The sequence below is a fragment of the Hemibagrus wyckioides genome, linkage group LG05, assembly GCF_019097595.1.
Source record: "Hemibagrus wyckioides isolate EC202008001 linkage group LG05, SWU_Hwy_1.0, whole genome shotgun sequence".
In the NCBI taxonomy this organism is placed as follows: Eukaryota; Metazoa; Chordata; class Actinopteri; order Siluriformes; family Bagridae; genus Hemibagrus; species Hemibagrus wyckioides.
The window spans coordinates 23,532,434-23,552,891 of NC_080714.1; the positions used below are offsets into that span (position 1 = coordinate 23,532,434).

At 37.4% G+C, this 20,458-nt stretch overlaps 1 protein-coding gene across 1 annotated transcript in view; it reads right to left on the reverse strand.

Moving 5' to 3' along the window:
- Positions 1 to 1,796: 1,796 nt before the first annotated feature.
- The window catches only part of LOC131352632 (fibrinogen C domain-containing protein 1-like), an 88,681-nt gene continuing 70,019 nt past the window's right edge, over positions 1,797 to 20,458 (reverse strand). The window contains exons 6-7 of the mRNA XM_058388887.1: positions 11,291 to 11,470; positions 1,797 to 4,336 (exon numbers count right to left, since the gene is read on the reverse strand). Coding sequence (XP_058244870.1) covers positions 4,077 to 4,336; positions 11,291 to 11,470 — 440 coding nt within the window. The 3' untranslated portion in view covers positions 1,797 to 4,076. The remainder of the gene's footprint in view (positions 4,337 to 11,290; positions 11,471 to 20,458) is intronic.

Below are 20,458 nucleotides of genomic sequence, written 5' to 3' on the forward strand. Positions count from 1 at the left end.
CTCCATTCGATTTATTCTGGGAACATTTTGACCTTTTAGCTATCTTTTCCAAAACAATTTAAGGGTGACATTCTACTGTGAAAATATCTGGATTTTCATTTCTGGACATCACAGCATTACTGATAATAATATTTAAAAAAAAAAAAAGGTTGCATATTTGATTAGCTAAATCTGTATTAAAATAAGCCATGGTTAATGTTCTTAGCAATAAATATACGGATCAGATCAGTCATAACATACCTCAAAACCACAAGCACTAGTGTAAGTGTGTGGAAATACTGTGCTTAGTCATTTTTCCCGGGGATAAGGGTGCTTTTACAGTATGCACAATATGAAGCGGACTCTAAAACTGCCTTACCTGTAATAAACTCACTGTAAGATGCCCTTGAGTGGCTTGTTTCATAAAATAGTCACAAAAAACAGGATGATCAAATCCGGTTTTCAGTCAACATTGTGTTATATTATTAGTATATTATTAGTATTATTTACAAAAAATGATTAACAACTAACAAAAGCTTTGGTGGCTAAGCAACAGAATGGGCAACGATTATGGTTTTCCACAGACAGAACAATGGCTACTGCATCAATATATTCCAGCATTTGTGATATTCTTGCCCATGAATTGTGTGATACTGGCACCTCTACCATGTGAAATTAATGATGAAAACCAGCCAGAGAGGAAAACGAATTCGTCATGCACAGCAGATCCCTGAATCCAGTTCTATTGTTTATTTTTTTTCTGTGGAAGGGTGAGCCCAAAAGAATGAATAGGAATTTATTTGGCATGTTATATACAAGAATGTTCATTAGGAACGGCAAAAAATTTTAAGACAAACAAAATATAATTTCTGGTGGCATGCAGTATAAAAATAGCTTTTGTCTTTTCACTATACCTCCAGTTCTCTCCATAAAAATGGAGTAGATTGATATGATCAACTCTCTTGTTTATTTACCAGAGAAAGTGGGATGTAGGGATTGGGCCTATGTCAGGGATGCCGGGTGCCTCTCCTGCAAGCACTAGGATGTAGTCTGTCACATCATCCAACGTTTCACTGTGGCCTACAAACAAACATGGCCGCCCTAGACTCACACTCCCAGCGGTTACCTGCAATCCCACACTCCTAGTCACCGTCCCTCTGTGTTTAATCGGTATATTCTCTTAATATAATAAACCTTTGTTTCAGTTTATGATTTCCAAAGTATAGATTCAGTGATACAGGTTTGCCATGCCTGACTTTATGTTCCTGTTTACCTGTTTTTTTGGACTAAGAATATTCTCAATTGACCTCATTTCTCTATTGACCTGTGTCTGATTTTGATCCTGTGTCTATTAGACTCTATTGGACCTATTTTTGTGACCCTCTGAATAAACAACATCTGCATCCTATCTCCAAGCATCTTTGTTTGTTTAGCCACAGATGTGGCTATATCCAGGCTTTAAACAACAACATGCAGCTAATCAGGTTTCAGAACCAAAACATTCTGTTTTATAATATAGTTTTATAATAACTGTTATAAGGTGATGGGGTTAGGATATGTTTGTATGACCTAGTCATCCCACATTTAGTATAAGTGATAAAAAAAACAAAAAAAGACTAGAACTACACCAAGAATTGGCTGATCTTTAGTGAGGTCAGTGATCAATAAACCACACTTTTCTCCTCTGGCTAGAAAAAGTAACTTATAAATACTTACATAACAAGCACTGTGTCAGATTTTAGTACAGCACAGGATGTCACAGTGTTCAAACAAAGTGGACAAAAAGTTCATAAAATCTTTTTTTTTTTATTATTTAACAATATTATTTAACAAACGTTTAGCAATGTTAGGATACAAACATAAATAGGATGAAACGCCCACAACACTGTGCCTTATTATTTTTTTCAGGGTCAATACAAAGCATGAAAAAAAAAAAAAAAAAAACAGCAGACTTCAGTTTTACTGGTATAACTGGTGATATTTTCTTAGAAGTCATACTGATTTTCAAGCTCAGACCAATCCAGACACATCAGTTAGCTTGTGCTGTGCTTGTTCTTTGCATCTGATTTTATCTGGACCGGAACAGAAGTACAGTATCTCTAGCAAATGTTATGATTGGGAATGTTTCGTTTTTAACATTCAGTAGATAGACAAAGAACAAAAATGTTAGCAAGCTACACCTTTTTCCACCGAAACACTGCTGGAGCTGGTGCTGTCAGAGATCCATTTTCGGCTCACCGGTTAAACAGAGAACCATTCCAGAGTCAAATTTTGTAAAATAATGAGTACATATTTCTGGGACCACTTCCGTGATCGATCCATCAGTGATTATTATCAAAACTATAGTTTAAAAAATATATACATATATTCTGTATGTTCTTTTATGTTTGCGTGACATGTAGTGGACAGCACAGTGCCTCACATCTCCAGGATGACTCCATGACTTAATATTACTGACCGTTACTGTCTAGTGTTCTGGCCATATGTTTTCTCTGGTTTTCTTGCACCTCTAGGTCTGTTGACTGCTCTAAATCATCCCTTGGTATGAAAGAACAAAATTAGCAAATGAGAAAGTCTCATCTGTTAATTTACTTCATTCTGACTTCTGGCAAGCGTTCTAAAAGAATAAATAAATAAATATGGAAATAACTAAAAAAAGAAATACTGAATATTATATTCATATTTGGTTATATCCTAGCAAGCACACTATTTCACTGTTGTTGTCTGCTCATGGTAAGGTCAGCTCATCCTGCATGGACTCTCACTCTTGACATCAACACTCACTTACTGCAACACACACAATGTATAAATACACTTTATTCTTAACCACACACAGCTGTCACCAACCACCCATCACACACTCGTTCTCTGCTCTCTCCTCCTCCCATTTATAGGCTGTGCTTGACCATACCCCATTGCTACCACAATCCTAACCAAAGCTTTGCTTTTAACTAACTTCAGCCCAAATGGAAACCCGGGTATTAGGTATGAAAATATCTACACTGGTCCCAATTTGATTCATTTTAACATCCACTCTCGATTTTTCAACAGCTTTCACTTTCTTTCTATCAGCATTTTGCCTTATCAAAAACAACTCCCTTATCTATATTATATATTATAATAATGCACCCAACGCAGACAGCCATACTGCACCTGCACCTTCTTACCTTGATCTGTGGGCATTTGCACTGGTCCACTAATTAACAGTTAATATTTCATCTGCACTGCATGTAGCATTTGCAATTTACCCTTTGAACTGGTTCACTTTTGTATATCCTGCACTTATACAGTTAATGATTCCTTTTGTGTCAACGTTTTATATTTTTTTTTATGTTTATTCGATTCATTCCTTGTACATGTAAAACTTACAATACTCAAAAAAATAATGGTGATTCTGATCTATATGTAGAACATGAAGAACCGTTAATAACAACTAGAATGTTGAAGATGAGCTAGATGTAGATGTGTTAATGATTTATCTATTCATGCTAAAAACAGCTTCGGAACCAGCACCCAATACAGTGTTGGTGGAAAAAGGCTACCTTTGCTCTGCTGCATGGAGAAGTGAACATGGAGATGTTCATTTACAAAGTGAATAAAGCCAAGCTCTGGGGGATCAATTAAACTATTTACAGGCCAATTATTCTGCTAAAAGAATGTACTGCAAAGAGTCCACTGTGCTCCGTCAACCATTAATAAAGACATTCATAGTAATCCACTCTGTAGCAGTCGAGAACAGCTTCAATCAAACTGACGTTCTTGATGTGTTTTTTTTTTTTTCTTGATCATTTCCCATAGATTGAATGATTCCTTCACCTTGTTGTTCTTGTACTGGTTTACTGGGAGTAATTCCTCTTGATGAACAAGGGCATAGTATCACCACTCCACCACTGATAAAAGTCTCAGTAATTGTGCTCTTTCCTTTATTGTGCTGTTGAGATGTCAGAGAGAGGAACAGTTCATACTGGGCTAATGGCTCCTAGACAGTTCACTTCTCTTGTGTAGTTAGTTGCTCTAACACCTAGAGCCCAACTCTTTTTTCTTTTTTTTTCTCCTTTTTTTTGCATTAGCAATGTTCTTTCCTTGTCCATCACTCACTAATTTTCCTCGCATATAGGCCTGATTTTCATCTCCGTGTATTTTAGGGAGTACTGCCAGCCCGTCCAGGAGGACCACTCGATGCCATCGGCGTAGGACGAGTGCTGGCCGCGTAGGTACTGTCCATTCAGGTTGGACGTGTGGCAGTTTCGGTACCACCAGGCTCCGTGGTAGAAGGAGGCACAGTTGTTCTCCGAGTGATCGTTGTCCTTGTCCTTTGTAGTGAACTTCATGCCGTTGTGTTTGAGCAATGAGTCACCTAAAGCAACAGAAAAAAAATAAATAAATAAATAAATAAATAAATAAAGGAAGCCAAGAGGAATAAGGATGATTGTGTGACTCAATAAAAGGTAGAAGGACAAAATTATAAAACTGTCACTGACTATGCTTTTTTTTAGTGGGTGGAGCTTAGTCACAATCCTTGGAGTGCTGTTTGCTTGCTGGCTGAATTATAAGTGTTGTAAATGTTGATGTAGAAATCGTAGGTTCTTATTTTTATGCTGTTTTATGCTCTCTTTTTTTTGATAACTAGCAGCTTTATTCTCTTTTTTGAAGTGGTGGTAAAACTAAAATATTGTCCAGGAAGCTATCTAGTACACTGTAATGCTTTAGTAGCATTAGGATGTTATTTAGCTAGGTAGTTTGCTTTCTATTTTAACTAATACCTTCCTGGATGCACAGTTCACTAGAAATATAAATAATTTGATGGAGAAATTAAGTGTGATGTCAAAACCCTTTGAAGTTATGACATCAGAGCCCTATGGAGTTATGACATCACAACCCTGTGGAGTTATGACATCAAAACCCTATGGAGTTATGACATCAAAACCCTGTGGAGTTATGATATAAAGACCCTGTGCAGTTATGACATCAAAACACCATGGAGTTATGACATCAGAGCCCTATGGAGTTATGACATCACAACCCTGTGGAGTTATGACATCAGAACCCTATGGAGTTATGACATCAGAACCCTATGGAGTTATGACATCAAAACCCTGTGGAGTTATGATATAAAGACCCTGTGCAGTTATGACATCAAAACACCATGGAGTTATGACATCAAAACCCTATAGAGTTATAACATCAAAACCCTGTGGAGTTATGATATAAAGACCCTGTGCAGTTATGACATCAAAACACCATGGAGTTATGACATCAAAACCCTATAGAGTTATAACATCAAAACCCTGTGGAGTTATGACATCAGAACACCATGGCGTTACGACATCAAAACTTTGTGACATTATGTTAAATGTGAAGGCATAACTTTGTCACCTATTATGTCAACTAATTTCTATTATCTGGCGACTGCCACCCTCTGGATATTAACAATGAATTTTGTTCTGCTTCTGCCTTTAGAACTCGCTGATTGATAATTGTACACAATAACCTCTAGAGTATATTAAAAATGACATAGAATTCAGCCATTAAAATTGATTTATACTTTTAATATCCATTAATTAAGAGAGATTTATCACAGGTATTGGATTTGCATTTACATTTGATTCATTAAATCCTTTTTTCTCCTATGTGAGACAGAATACAAGGTTTATAATCCAGTATGTAACTAGATCAATATGCAGTTTTTAAGTATGATTTCTCTCTCTTACTATATGAGCTTGGCTGATTAGTATAATCTGATTTCTATTGTAGTGAAGTGATTCAGTCATAAATTGTTCAGCCATTAAAAAAAAAAAATGACAGGACATCATTTATCACTTAAATCTGAAGTCGATCTGTAGAGAGTCTGGTATATTTCATCACTAATCATGAACTACAACAAACCCACTATCAACAGATTGACAATTCAAACATAAATGCAGCCCTTAGCAAGAGTACGTGTAGCAAGAGAGAGGGAGCTAATTCGAAAAGCTAAAATGTGGGCTGTGGAATGAAGAGAATAAAGATCACATTACTATGTCTCATTACATTCCATTATGAAATTAAATTACTCATAATAACTGTCTGATTCAACAGTACAGAATGTAATTCATCATGTCAAAGCTCATCATTTTTTATAAAGGTTCTACCTTGTACTTCATCTGCTAAAATATTATTCATTAGCTTAGAAGTGTTTAAGCGGTAAAGATAGTAAAGATGGGAAAAGGTGAAATTAACTGATGAGATGAGAATGCAAGAGAAGAGAAGAGAAGAGAAGAGAAGAGAAGAGAAGAGAAGAGAAGAGAAGAGAAGAGAAGAGAAGAGAAGAGAAGAGAAGAGAAGAGAAGAAGAGGAAAAAAAGGAATTGAAGAGAAGGGAACAGTGGAGAGAATAGAAGAGAGGATAATAAAAAAAGGAGAAAAGAAGGGATGAAAAGACACCAGAGGAGAGGAGAAAATAGAGAAGAGAACACAGGAGAAGAGAAGAGTTTAATTTGCCGTAACAGGTTAATTCGGCGTGCTGTAGCAGTGTGATGGACTGCAGGTCTCGTAAATGTAATGTTGCAGTGTAATGGAATTCGATGGCGGTTGATGACATCAGCCTTTCCTGCAGACATATGAATCACACCAGAACTTTTACAGAAATAATCGAGAGATCATATCATAAAGCAGAGATACGCTCATAAATCTCTGATGCCTTGTGGGTGCATCGGTTTCTTCTTCTGCTGTGTTCAGTGTGGAGTGTTTAAAATGTCCAAATATCCACGATACGTTAATACCAAGTGCTGTTTATAACAATTTGGTGTTTTTGGTGTATCCGTAATTGTGGGGAATTAAAATAACTCACGCCAACCTTGGCAATTCTCACTTTATGGTTACAGCATCAAATTCACATTAAAACGCTGAGGAGTTATGACGTCATAACCCTGTGGAGGTATGACATCAGAACTCTGTGAAGCTATGACATCAAAACACCATGGAGTTATGACATCAAAACCCTGTGGAGTTATGACATCAAAACACCATGGAGTTACGACATCAAAACCCTGTGGAGTTATGACATCAAAACACCATGGAGTTATGACATCAAAACCCTGTGGAGTTATGACATCAAAACACCATGGAGTTACGACATCAAAACCCTGTGGAGTTATGACATCAAAACCCTGTTGAGATATGAAATCAAAACTGTGGAGTTATGACATCAGAACCCTGTGGAATTATGACATCAGAACACCATGGAGTTATGAAATCAAAACCCTGTGAAGTTATGACATCAAAACACCATGGAGTTACAACATCAAAACCCTGTGGAGTTATGACATTAGAACCCTATGACGTTATGACATCAGAACACCATTGAGTTATGAAATCAAAACCCTGTGGAGTTATGACATCAGAAATCCATGGAGTTATGACATCAAAACCCTGTGACGTTATGTTAATTGTGAAGGCATAACTTTGTCACCTATTATGTCAACTAATTTCTATTATTTGGCGACCGCCACCCTCTGGATATCAAAGGTATGACATCAGAACCATGTGGAGATATGTCATCAAAACACCATGGAGTTATGATATCAGAAGACCATGGAGTTATAACATCAAAATGAAGCCTATTGATCATTTGGGTTAATGACCAGGCATGTTAGCATACTGCAAGTGCAAAGTAATTTGATTCCTTTCTCTCAGATTCTCATATTTTTAGACTAATTTCAGCTACAGAACGTTACAAGGCGTAACAAATCACTGATCATGTGCAAGCTAATGCTGTAATTTTCCTACGCAAACATACACAGAGTCAATTGTTTTTTCCCAAACATTTCAGGCTTCAGAGCTGCAGCGCCAAAATGACAAAAACACACCCGACTACACCACGCATTTAAATCAGACGTTTTGGAATAGACCCACCTAGCCATGAAATCATTATGAGCTATTATGCACACACATTTATAAATAGAACAGTGGAGAATAAATGACAAGAAGCGTGCGCTCAAACAGGCTTTGGTACGTAAGGAATAAAACACTTGGGGATGTGCTGTGATAGCAAAATAATCAGGTTTGGCCTCATTTCAAGTTCCTCTTACCAACCTGAATTGGTTTATTTTCTTATAACAGCTATGCTATAAGTGTTTGATGCTTCTTATACCACCGTGACCTGCCAATGAAAATTCACACATCATAGTCTTTATCCATTTCAAGTTGCATGAACTTAATGCTGTGGAATGTCTGCAAAACAAGTCCGTGTTGTCATTTACTATACACAGGATTCATACTGAAAGTCTAGAACTTTTCAAGCACTACTTTCTTTAATAAAAGAAACACAGAGAGAGTTCATAGATTGAGAGTTCCTAATTTTAAAGTATTAATAATAAATTTCCAGTCCTTCTGACCAGTCAGATTTGAAATTTTGCTTTTTCTTACTGATATTAGCGCAAACAAATGTGGCATTAAAATGAGTATTTAGCCTGGTGGAAATGGTGGACACAAACACTCAAGGATATTTGTTTTAAAATGGCCGTTCTAATAGAGTGTCTGCTCTGGAGGTTAAGTAAGTAAACTGTAAACAATTGACACGTCCTATTGCCTCAGGCAGTTGCAGAAACTTGATTGGCCACCACAGAATTACTGCCGTACAAGAAGCAATGAAGGGCAGCCATGTGGTTCCTGAGGGAAAGCCTAAGGGGATTAGCCCAAGGGACAAAACAACTGCATTAGACTTTCAGTTGCCATCCACTGGCCTCGGATTTTTCATTTCTCCTTTCAGTGCTAGCTGCAGAACACAGAATTACTTGACACCTAATGCTTTAAGAAAAGACTGAAATAATATGTGCAGTGGTCTGGGAAAACCCACTGGCTTTTGCTGTGGCTGAATTCTGGCAAACAATAATAATTAGAATTACAACAAATAGGGTTTTGGATAGACTTAGCTTTTGCGCCAATTTTTTTAACCAGGCTTTTTTTAACCAGAGTTTAAATGCTAGAATTTTTCATTAGGATTCAGATAGAGTCTATAGTTTTTCAGAAGTATACAGTGTGAAATGTCACAATATGAAACGTTTCCCAGGCTGTTACATTTTTAAATACAGATGCTATGGAATTTTGTAAAGCCCAGGGACTATATTTTTGCTTTTTGTCATATTGTTTAGTAAATGTGTATATCTCAGTTCATGGAAGAAAGATAGCCAATGAGATAGTAGCTGGCAAGTTTCTGATTCACATGACCACTGAGTGTATAATCAGACAGCATCAGACACATACTGTCTGAGTAGAGCATGAGACTAATTAAAATAATGTTGATTTGATTTACAAAGAATACCTTTATGGTTTGTTGCCATTTTTTGGATTTTAGTCTCTGCAGCTTGTCCGTGCTTCAGAGATAAAATGTACTCGTTTACGAGTGCGTACAAGAAGCAAGACAGCATTTCGACCATGGTATATATCTAGATTTAAAGTAGGACTGGTTCATAACTATAGCGTTCTTCTCTTATGTCTCATGTCTCTCTTCTGCTGTATCGTATATCTAGATACAATGCAATGTTGGAATCCTGGCATGTGTCTAAAAATAACATAAAGCACATATACATTTACTAGCAAGACAAGCGGGTTTTCTACTGTCTGTTGTGTTATTTTGTTCTTGGGATTTAATAGATCCGGTGATGAAAAAGTGCTTGATTTCTTTTATGACAAAACAACAACTTTTGTGGCAAAAACCAATGGAAGAAACGAAGAAAGACGTTACATTCCACCGAACTTGTCGGCACTTCCCATAGGACTATATGTAAAAGCAATTTTGACAAAACGAGTGAACACCCTAAGGCAATCACCTCGGGGATCACTGCAGTAGCTGTTCTGCAGAAAGCTGAAGGTGCATGGTTAATTAGAGCAGAGCAGATTCTGCTTTTTTTCCCCCTCACTGATTTATATTTATTTATTTATATAAAGTGGTTTTTTTGGTCTCCCATAATTAGCAAACTGTCCACCTTTATGGCATGCAATAGACGTGTCACACTGCCTCATTATCGCTACTCCTCCCGGTGAGTCCGACCTGGTGAGGAGGCCAGAGGCAGAGGACAGGAACTTGGGACAGATTGATTGCAGAAAACCAATTAACGCTTGACAGAGAACCTGAGGGCAGTGTAGGTAAAGGTTCTCTGCCACACTGAGATAAGCAGCAGATATACTTTATTTTTTCAGTATTTATAGGATGAGAAGCTTTAAAAATACAGTAAGTGCTGATTTTCATGACAATTCCTATACTATCTACTCAGACTTTTGTTCACTCTAGAGTCCAGTAGGCAACTTTACTAAAACTATACTTTGGGTCTTTTAAGGGTAACACAGGAGATATTGCATCTGTAGGTAGTGACGTTTATTTGCACTCTGCTCAACTTTTCCTGCAGTAAGAGAAATCTGAGCCTCAGGCTAAAGTTGCGTCAAATGAAATAAGAAATCGAGCAACAGAGAGTGAGCCGCTGTAGCGCAAAACCACCTACTGTTTGAAATCCACTGAACAGATTTTGTTTGAACGGTAAATAATGTATTATTCCGAATTTCATTTCAGCACATTCTTTCACTCATGAAAAGAAGTTCACTCAAGTGTACCGCAGGTTTATCCCCATTTTCTACTAGTAATGTATACATTTGAATTATTCATACGCTGTCATGTTTATATGCAAGCATTTTTACATATACTTAAAAAAAGGTACAAAGTCAACTTTTCACGCCTCGTTCGTTTGAGCACTCAAAGCTTTCTCGAGCTGATATAATGTGAACACTCCAAATGATCTCAGACTCACCTACAAGGACCCACAAATGAACCGTACTGAGTCTGGTATACTTGTGGGGTTTTTTGGGGGTTTTGTGTGATCCGAAGACACATCAGTCTGCTTTGTGTTACGTTATGCCAGAAGCACCTACTGTACCATGAGGCTATAAATACACATGTGGACAAAATTGTTAGTACCTTTCCATTAATGGAAGAAAAACTGGCCTAGACAAAAATAATGGTATACTTAACTTAATATTTTGGTGCACAACCATCATTTTCTAATGGGTTGACATCCAATTTAATCCTAATGATCTAACAATAAACCTTTTTTTGTTACAATTAGGTCACAAGGTTGGTCTTAACTTGAAAAGTGAAAAACAGCTAGTATTTTCTACATTTCTGTAGTGCAGCATGAGTCTTCACAATACGACTCAATAAAGCACTGCAGTATAATACAGCTCTGAAAGGTTCCTCCTTCCTCATAAATCTAAAAGATTCAGCTTGAGATACAGCCATAGCTGCTGAATACTAAAGCTCTCCAGACAAAGAATGAACCTACCAGCGGTTCCTGAGTAGTCCGCTATGCTCAACGGGTAGCCGTCCTCGTCCGGGTCAACGGAGAACAATCCAACTCCGAAGGATCCATACTGCGCGAAGGAAGTGCTGTTCTCAAAGTCCTCCATGTCAATCCTCAACTCATAATTAGCCTGAATGGTCAGGGCATGAATCCGCTTCAGACCTGAAAAATAAGAGCGAGATGGCGCTGTTAAAGAAAAAAAATTAGGAAGAAACTCAACACAATTAGATTGATGAGTCTGGCAGCAAACATGAACTTCCATGAGAAACATCATCATCTAGAGTTCAGTTTCTACCCCAGAAAATCCAATCAATAAACGACTCACTAAAGTCGAACTTTGTTTAGAGGAGTCAGATATTCTCAGGTTCAGGTTGAGCTCATAACCAGAGTCACTACACAATCCTCCAAAAAATGCCAAATTTAGAAGTGTGTATTTCTGGATTTCTTACTTATTTGTCATTTTAGACTAACTATATAACTGTTTTTTTTTATTTTTTATTTTACTGTATTTTTTTTTCTTTAAATATAGATGAATTAGCAGCAATTGGTCAGGGCATTAATGTCAATAAACATGGGGGCGTGTACAGTGTAAAGTGTGAACTGTGAAAATCTGAATACAGAAATTGCAGACATTAGTATTTAGACTTAAACACAATTTAGAAAATGCATGAAAGTTACACAAAGAAGTTTAAGTATGTCCCAGTTACATGAAATTAAGTGCATTTATTTTGTATGGACAATACTTGGCCTTTCATAGGATTTATTTATTTTTGCACACAACACAGGAGAGAGCATCTTCACTGAGACATTGCTGATATCGAGGGCTGAATTACTTAGATAAAATTATGAAAAACACTTAAGCATAGCAGGTCAGCTTATCATTCAAAAGCCTCACAAAAAAAAGAAGAAAACAACACATCCACACATATAATATAATCATATAATCAGTCATTAAATTGGAATCATATACTGTATTTATTATATTTTGTCTATTTATTATACCTATGTTCAGTACAGCTAATTCAATTTTGTTTTACTTTACCTTTCTAAAAATTAAACTATTTAACACATCATAACATCGAAAATTGATTTATGTGCACAATAAACAGTTGGCACACAATATATATATATATATAAATGAAAAATAAAAGCATGTGCTGGATGCCACAGCGGATCATTTGGTGACCCTCCTATTTCATCTGGCCTTCGAACTAGCACTAAGAATTGGCTCTTCAGCGGTTGGGTTAGCGCCTTGCCTGGAAATTGAACCCAGGCCTTGGCAATGAGAGTGCAGGATCCTTCCGCTGGACCACCAAGAGGCTAAAAGCATGTGCTGGATCATGTGCTATTTAATAAGTTACGGAATAATGACGGTGAAAGCCATATTGTCAAATGAAACCATTTTTGATATTTATATACTGTGACAGGTCTAGCTAGCTGTAACTAGTCACTACAGCTGTATCTTTAGCTTAACAAACACATCATTATTGTGTGGTTAATAAAATTAATCTTTCTCATATGTTCCAGTACTTTTACTTTGTAATAATTGGATATGTAAATAATGACACTTTTGAACCTTCACTTAAGTATAACTGCCTCAATACAGACTCTCACTTTCTTTTTTAATTGGGTAACATTTTGACACAATATGCGTTTCTGTATAAATTTTTTAATTAATGCTTTCTTTCACGGCATTGAGAGCTACATGTGCTGAGTTGTTTTCAAGAGTAATTGTGTGTTTTGTACAAAACTGGCACAAACAACTTAGTCTCTAGTCCTCAGAGCTACGAAGACAACCATTAAATTCATCTAGTGGTAAAAAAAAAAAAAGAAAACGAAAAAGAAAAGTATAATTATTGAGACAAACTCTTAGCCACTTAAAACAGAATGTTCAAAAAGCACTGAAAGGAAACATTAAGCTAGACGAGGGCTAAACGTACAAAGCTGTTTGCACCCGTTTTCAGACATAATTAGGCAAATCTTACAAGCTTTGTAGGAAGTTCGCCATTTAAAAAGGGAGACTGAATACATATTTCTTCTCAACGTGCTCAACTGTTATCTTTTAGGGAAATTATCCCGCAGTTGATTTTGTGTGCAATTTTGTCCACCTCAAAAACTGCAAAAAGCAGGTGCACACCAGCGTCTTGCTCCAATCTGCGTATACAGTGCTGCCAGGTGTGTACTTTTTATTCTGATATAAAATAAAGAGACCCTTTACTTAGCTATTACTTTGAATAGCACTTTTAACAATACACCTTTTAAGATATTAAATCGAGACATCCTGTGGAAGAATAAACGAATATCCACAGCCATACCAATGTCCATTAATTATAATATGATTGTTCTTTGGCCTGATTTAAAAAAAATTTTTGCAGATCTGATATGCCATGAACACATACAGAACATCAATTTCTACACATCTACACACTGCTTTGCTAAACTGTAACTGTTGCAGTCAACCACAAGAAAAAGTAATACAGCTTAATTAGCACGTTCAATTGTTCCTTATTCTGCACAAATCGTTTCATTAAAGCCAATTAAATGGAATATCGCCTGCATTCACGCCCTCTACCATCCAGCTCTGACACAATGAGAAGTTTTAATAAGAATCATTTACATACCTTCATTGCTCAACTTGAATTTCTGACAGCTCTAGAGCTAAACTTTTCCCAGCACTTCATGGCGGCTTTTAAACCACAATCTGACCCTGAGCGTCGAAGTTAAGAGTATGCTCAGTGAAGCGACACTCCAAAGAACTCAAGTCAGTTCACTGACATCAAGGCTCCAACTTTGGTACATTTTTTCATTAAATATTCCCAACTCTGGCTTGAGAGAGCAAGCATGGAGTGTACACACGAACTCCCTAGAAAGACCAGGTACTTTGTGTCAGGTGTTTGTGTGTGTGTGTGTGTGACAAAAATCAATAAGGCAAGGATTTTTAACAGGGCATCTGTTTTGGGGATAGTTGGGGCTTTTAAATGGTTCTTCACAGCAACTGGAAGATTGACTAAATCATATCCTGATAATCCATTATATACAATTATAATATTATATAATGAACACCTTAATTCTTAAGACATTTCCTGGTATAATTATGAATGTTACAGTTATTTCTGGATACTTGCATCTGGAAATCCATTAACACATTACTGTTGCTGCAAATTTGCTTCGAACCCGGTCATAGAAACAAGTGTCTACAATTTCCTCATAAAAGCTCTTTAATTCTTCTGTAAAGGGATGCTTTTCAATCCTGAGGCTGGTGGAGTGATGACTGATACTGAAAAGATGTTAATAATTATGAGGCTGTTTGGTTTACAACATGACACACATAAAATGTAAGGAGCAGTACCTGGTGGCTTGTTACTGTTTCACCAGTTTATAACACTTACTGTTTCACTTAGGATTCATTAAAATTATTTGACTGGAAAAGTGTAAAAAAAAAAAAAAAAGGCACTTCAGAGGACATCTTAAAAATATTGTCGCCTAGAATAAGAGTTTGATCCAGACGTACGGTTTTAAGAGAGATATTCAGATGAAAATTTTACTAAAAAATTCATAAAAAGCGGCAAGTTTTATATGCGTTCTCCTGCTAAAATAGAAAAATGTAAGATAAATAAGCATGGCATGGGTGCCCATGATCACTAAAAGAAGAAGAAACCTTTATTATTGTCACATATACATTACAGTACAGTGAAATTCTTTCTTCGCATATCTCAATGTCTGAGGGTCAGAGCACAGGGTCAGCCACGATACAGGATCCTGGAGCAGAGAGGGTTAAGGGCCTTGCTCAGGGGCCCAACAGCGGCAGTGCCCCAAACACTTGTTTGGTCCCAGTTCTGTCTCTGCCCCTGTCCTTTCATTGATTTGTTGCCTACTTGTGTTCACCTGTTCCATGTTAGTCCAATACAAAGTAATTTCCTGCTGCCTAACTTCTTCTCTGACTCTTGTTGATCCATTATGATTACTTACAATTCCTGTTTGGTATATTTAGTTGATACTATTTTAGAAAGGTTTACTATGGCAAGCTACAGGAAGTGAACCTAACCCAACCAGTTTGTTAAGTACACTTAAGTGTCAATTTATAATCGATTTAGCTCCTGGAATTGACATCTGGGTTTTATTAAGTGCTTACAAAAGACCAGATTTTATCCAATATCCTCTTGATTATAAATTCAAGGGCTTAGAGGACAGCACAGGGTAAGTGTACACCAGGTTTGACCTGCATTTTGAATGGAGTTGGCTAAAATCTCCCTTGTTCTTAATTTACATTTCTGGCACTTGGCAGATGCCCCTTTCCAGAGCAACTTACATTTTATCACGTTTTATACAACCGAGCAATTGAGGGTTGAGGGCCTTGCTCAAGGAGCCAGCAGTAGCAGCTTGGTGGCCCTGGAATTCAATCTCACAACCTTCTAATCAGCAGTCACACCTAACCACCTAACCTTAACAAACTAACTAAACATGCAACTGTAGGAATTGCTTAACAACGATAGACATAATAACATATGGCCTCATTTTACTGTACTCATACTTCTCTCTAACTATCAGCTACAATGCCCTTTATTCTATCTTCATAAAGCAGATAAATAAAGGTACGCATTTGAAGATCCTACAGATCTTTTTGCCCCAAGCTTAACCAGTCAGAGCACTCATAGCCACGGGCTTGCCTGAGTAAAAGAATGCACAGCTCCATTGATTTATTATCCAAATGGAGCAAATATTTGAACAGTAAGCACGCTGTTGATGTTTAAACAGTTCGCTTGTTTGAAAGTCTAATTTATTCTCGCAAGAATCTCACATTCATATTAGACTGTCAAATCATCTGAATTCCGAATCAAAGCTTAATGTCTGGGTGTAATCACAATAAATAGAGTAATTAGAATTTATCCTTTGTTTAGACACCTTTTTAATATGTTGACTTAACCTACGACGCATTTTGCGTGCATAGATTGTGATCAAAAAATGTAAAGGTAAAATATCGTACAACAAGCCACGTGTCACGCTGTGTAATTGTCACACTGACAAATAGATTTATTCAAATATTATATACAGTGAAACCTTGGCATACCTCACGAATTTTCACCTTAAGAATTGAAATTTTGCAAGAAATTTGCATCGGCATACGAAGCATTTTAGGCATAAGAACGAACCGAACCGAACCGAAAGTTGCGCATACATCTGGGAGCCGTTCAAAACTTGTTTGTGTCAGTGGAAATCCAAGCGAAGCCAACTTTACGCTTACGTTTTTTGTTGACAGATTGGTGACGTGGGTGATCTGTTCTACTTTTAGCCCAAGCTTGGTGGCACGACTTCCTGTGAGGACCCATGACCCTTGGAAATTGCTAGTATTGGTCATATTTTTGGGCGGCTGGAACAGATTTGCATTTACATTATTTCTCACGGATAAATACGTATCGCAATACAAATTTTCACCTCCAGGACGAATTAAATCCATAGGTTCCACTGCACGCTTTTTAAATTTTAATAAGTAAAAAACACTGGCTCTAAAATATTATTGTACTATTGTATTGTTTTGTGAAATAAATCTGAGTATTGAAGTACTGCAGGGAGCCATTATCTTTTTAACTAAAAATTGAATCTGTGACTATAAAAAGTTTGAGGTCCCCTGCTCTACATTATGCGAGCGTTCATGGGAAAAAAAAAAAAGAAGCTGTTGTTTTTGGAATAAGATGTGTGTACGTGTTTTGCGATAGAGCAGTGTGACAGTCAGCTCTACTCTCCTATTTTCCCTCCATGCAACAAAACAGGGTCATTAATTTTTAATCACAGTCCTCCATCTGTGTGGCTGCTCGTGGGAGAGCTTTTGGGAAAAGAGTCTCATATATGGAGGTGTTCCTTTCACTCTGTCACTGTGGCAGAGAGAGGAGAGATGAACAGGGAGACGAGGAGAGAAAGGTGATAAAAGCTCAGCACACAAATACACACACACACACACACACAATCACCTTCTCTCGCTTTCTCGCTAGAGGTGAGTATGTGTTGTGTCTGTAAGCCCACAAGTCTCTGAACACCTGGCATGTGACTTACATGTCACAGACACATTAGCCCTTTTTGACACACACACACACACACACACACACACACACACACACACACACGTGATCCTTCACTCATTTTATTTCACAAGGCCCCATTTACATATAAATGATGTATAGAAATATAAATATTTAAGAATGTAAACAGAAGGTAAACAACATTTTAGAAAAAATGAAAGATAGAGTTTATGCTCCATTTATATCGTCACACACACACACACATCTGTTTCTGCCACTCATAAATATAAAAATAGATAGATAGATAGATAGATAGATAGATAGATAGATAGATAGATAGATAGATGGATAAATAGATAGATAGATAGATAGATAGATCTTGTGTGTGTGTAAACAACAAATCACAAAGTATACTTCTCTTCATATTTATGTCATGTCCTGCAGTTCTGACAGCCTCCAACACTTCACATCTCCATCAGCAGAAATCATATTAATCCATCAGCTTCTCCGTGAAACTATTCAGACCCGTTTTACCCTCTCCATCTGGTTTCTGCTCTATCTCTAAGAAAAGCATCACATCAAACAAATTACTGTTCATTACTGCTTTCACATCCAGCTAACCAAATAGCCTCTCTGGGACCAAGAGATATGTGGTGCATCCAGAAGGTAGCACCAGACTATGAAATTAATTGCCTGTTGAAAGATTTATTTATTTTTTTAAAAAGAAAATCCTAATACCAGGCTGCAGACTTTCAAACAGAGCTCATATCTGACAGAAACACACTTGGCATCTGGACCTGTGAATATAAAAATCAGTTCTTGGGTGATAAGCTTGAGCAAACTTGCCAGCAAGCTAAGTTTACTCTTTGCAAACCATGTTTTTAGTAGGTACTGTATGTTCTAGGCTTTCACTTAATGTACACATCACATTTCTCAGCAAAAAATACTGTTGAGGTTCTGGAGACACAGTAACACCACAGAACATCAAAAAATAAATCACTAAAGCAGAAAAATTACGAGTTTGTTTTTTCGTTTCCATTCTCGGGATCTGTATAAAACTGGAGTGCATTAACGCAAGTGGAGTGTCTCAGTATTATCCAGTGGAGAAAGATAAGTAGATGGCTTTAAACAATAAGAGCGAGGATTAATGAAATGCTTTGTGGATGTTAAACAAGGTCATGGTTTATTCAGGAAGATCGGGATCGCAGATAGATCACAGATAACAGACCGAATTATAACTACCACTGTGTTCGTGGTGCACGACAACTCAGTGGGGACTTGGGTAGTGTTGTGTTTATGCGTTCTACCTGCTGAAATGGAGTTTCACTCTCGTTAAACTGTATACACCTAATCCACAATTCTGTGGAGAAAAGGAGTAAGATCAAAGACATCTTCCAGGATTACGTTAGGTAATCCAGTGGAGTTTGTGAAGCATTGCTAAAGAGTACGTGATCTTTTTGTTACAGTGGAAAAAGGCGCAACGAATCACGATCTATACCTACAAATCTCAATGACTCACAAACGGATCAATAATCTCAACTGAGGCTTAATGTGTGGAGAGATTATAAAAAATAGCTCTATGGCTGGATCCATCCATCTATCCATCCATCCATCCATTAATTCATTCAATAATCCAAAATTTCACAAGTTTGCTCCCATCCACGATTACATGCACCTATGCGTTCTGCAAATCTTCTGTGTTTCTGTTGTCTTGTAAAATCCAACCATGTTTTATACCTTCAATGAAACCAGCCTACAATTTTGTGTATCTTGTATCTTCTATCTCCTCCGGCTACCATTATAGATTTGATTAGCTGTGATCTGACCCCTGCTATAGACTTGCTCTGGTTTTGCCTCAGTAAACTTCACACTGCCCTTTCACTGATAGTCATGCTATCCAAACAATAAGTCAGACAGACAGGTTTTACTGGGTCGTGTAACCAGGGTGTTAACGTGAAGGTTCCGATTTTATTGTACGTGTTTAATAGCTAAACATTTGATGAAAACTGTATTACTACCGCACCAACAGGATCCATAATTGTCAAATAAAACGTCCTTCAATCAACCTGCAGAGATGCTCATGAGAGGCAAAATTACACCCCATTCTCATTATATGTTTCTGCTAAATCAATAATCAACAACCAAGTATTCATTATTAAATTATTCATTATCACATTGGGTGTAATCAGCATGATTAACAAGACAAAAGCTCATTGCTCATAAGCTAGTGATCTCTCTGATACCACCACCCCCCACACTCTGCAACGCTATGCTGTCTGGCAAAAGCGTACCAGATTTCCTGGCTGTTACTGCTACATTCTGTAACAGTTTCTTTCCCTGGGTGGTCTGGCTCCTTAAAATCCCTTATACCCCTTAAATGGACTATTTTTTCTGGAGTGACCACACAGGACTGTCTTCTAACTGCTAAGCTTACTACAAATTATGTTTTATGTGAAGTGTGCAGGTGTGTTTTGTTTGATTTGTGCAGACTTGTTTAGTTTAAAGTGGACAGGTTTGTTTTGTTTGAGGGCTACAGGTTTGTTTGGTCTGAAGTGTGCAGGTGTGTTTTGTGTGATGTGTGCAGGTGTGTTTTGTCTGAAGTGTGCAGGTGTGTTTTGTCTGAAGTGTGCAGGTGTGTTTTGTGTGATGTGTGCAGGTGTGTTTTGTTTGAAGTGTGCAGGTGTGTTTTGTCTGAAGTGTGCAGGTGTGTTTTGTTTGAAGTGTGCAGGTGTGTTTTGTCTGAAGTGTGCAGGTGTGTTTTGTGTGATGTGTGCAGGTGTGTTTTGTCTGAAGTGTGCAGGTGTGTTTTGTCTGAAGTGTGCAGGTGTGTTTTGTGTGATGTGTGCAGGTGTGTTTTGTCTGAAGTGTGCAGGTGTGTTTTGTGTGATGTGTGCAGGTGTGTTTTGTGTGATGTGTGCAGGTGTGTTTTGTGTGATGTGTGCAGGTGTGTTTTGTGTGATGTGTGCAGGTGTGTTTTGTGTGATGTGTGCAGGTGTGTTTTGTCTGAAGTGTGCAGGTGTGTTTTGTGTGATGTGTGCAGGTGTGTTTTGTGTGATGTGTGCAGGTGTGTTTTGTGTGATGTGTGCAGGTGTGTTTTGTCTGAAGTGTGCAGGTGTGTTTTGTGTGATGTGTGCAG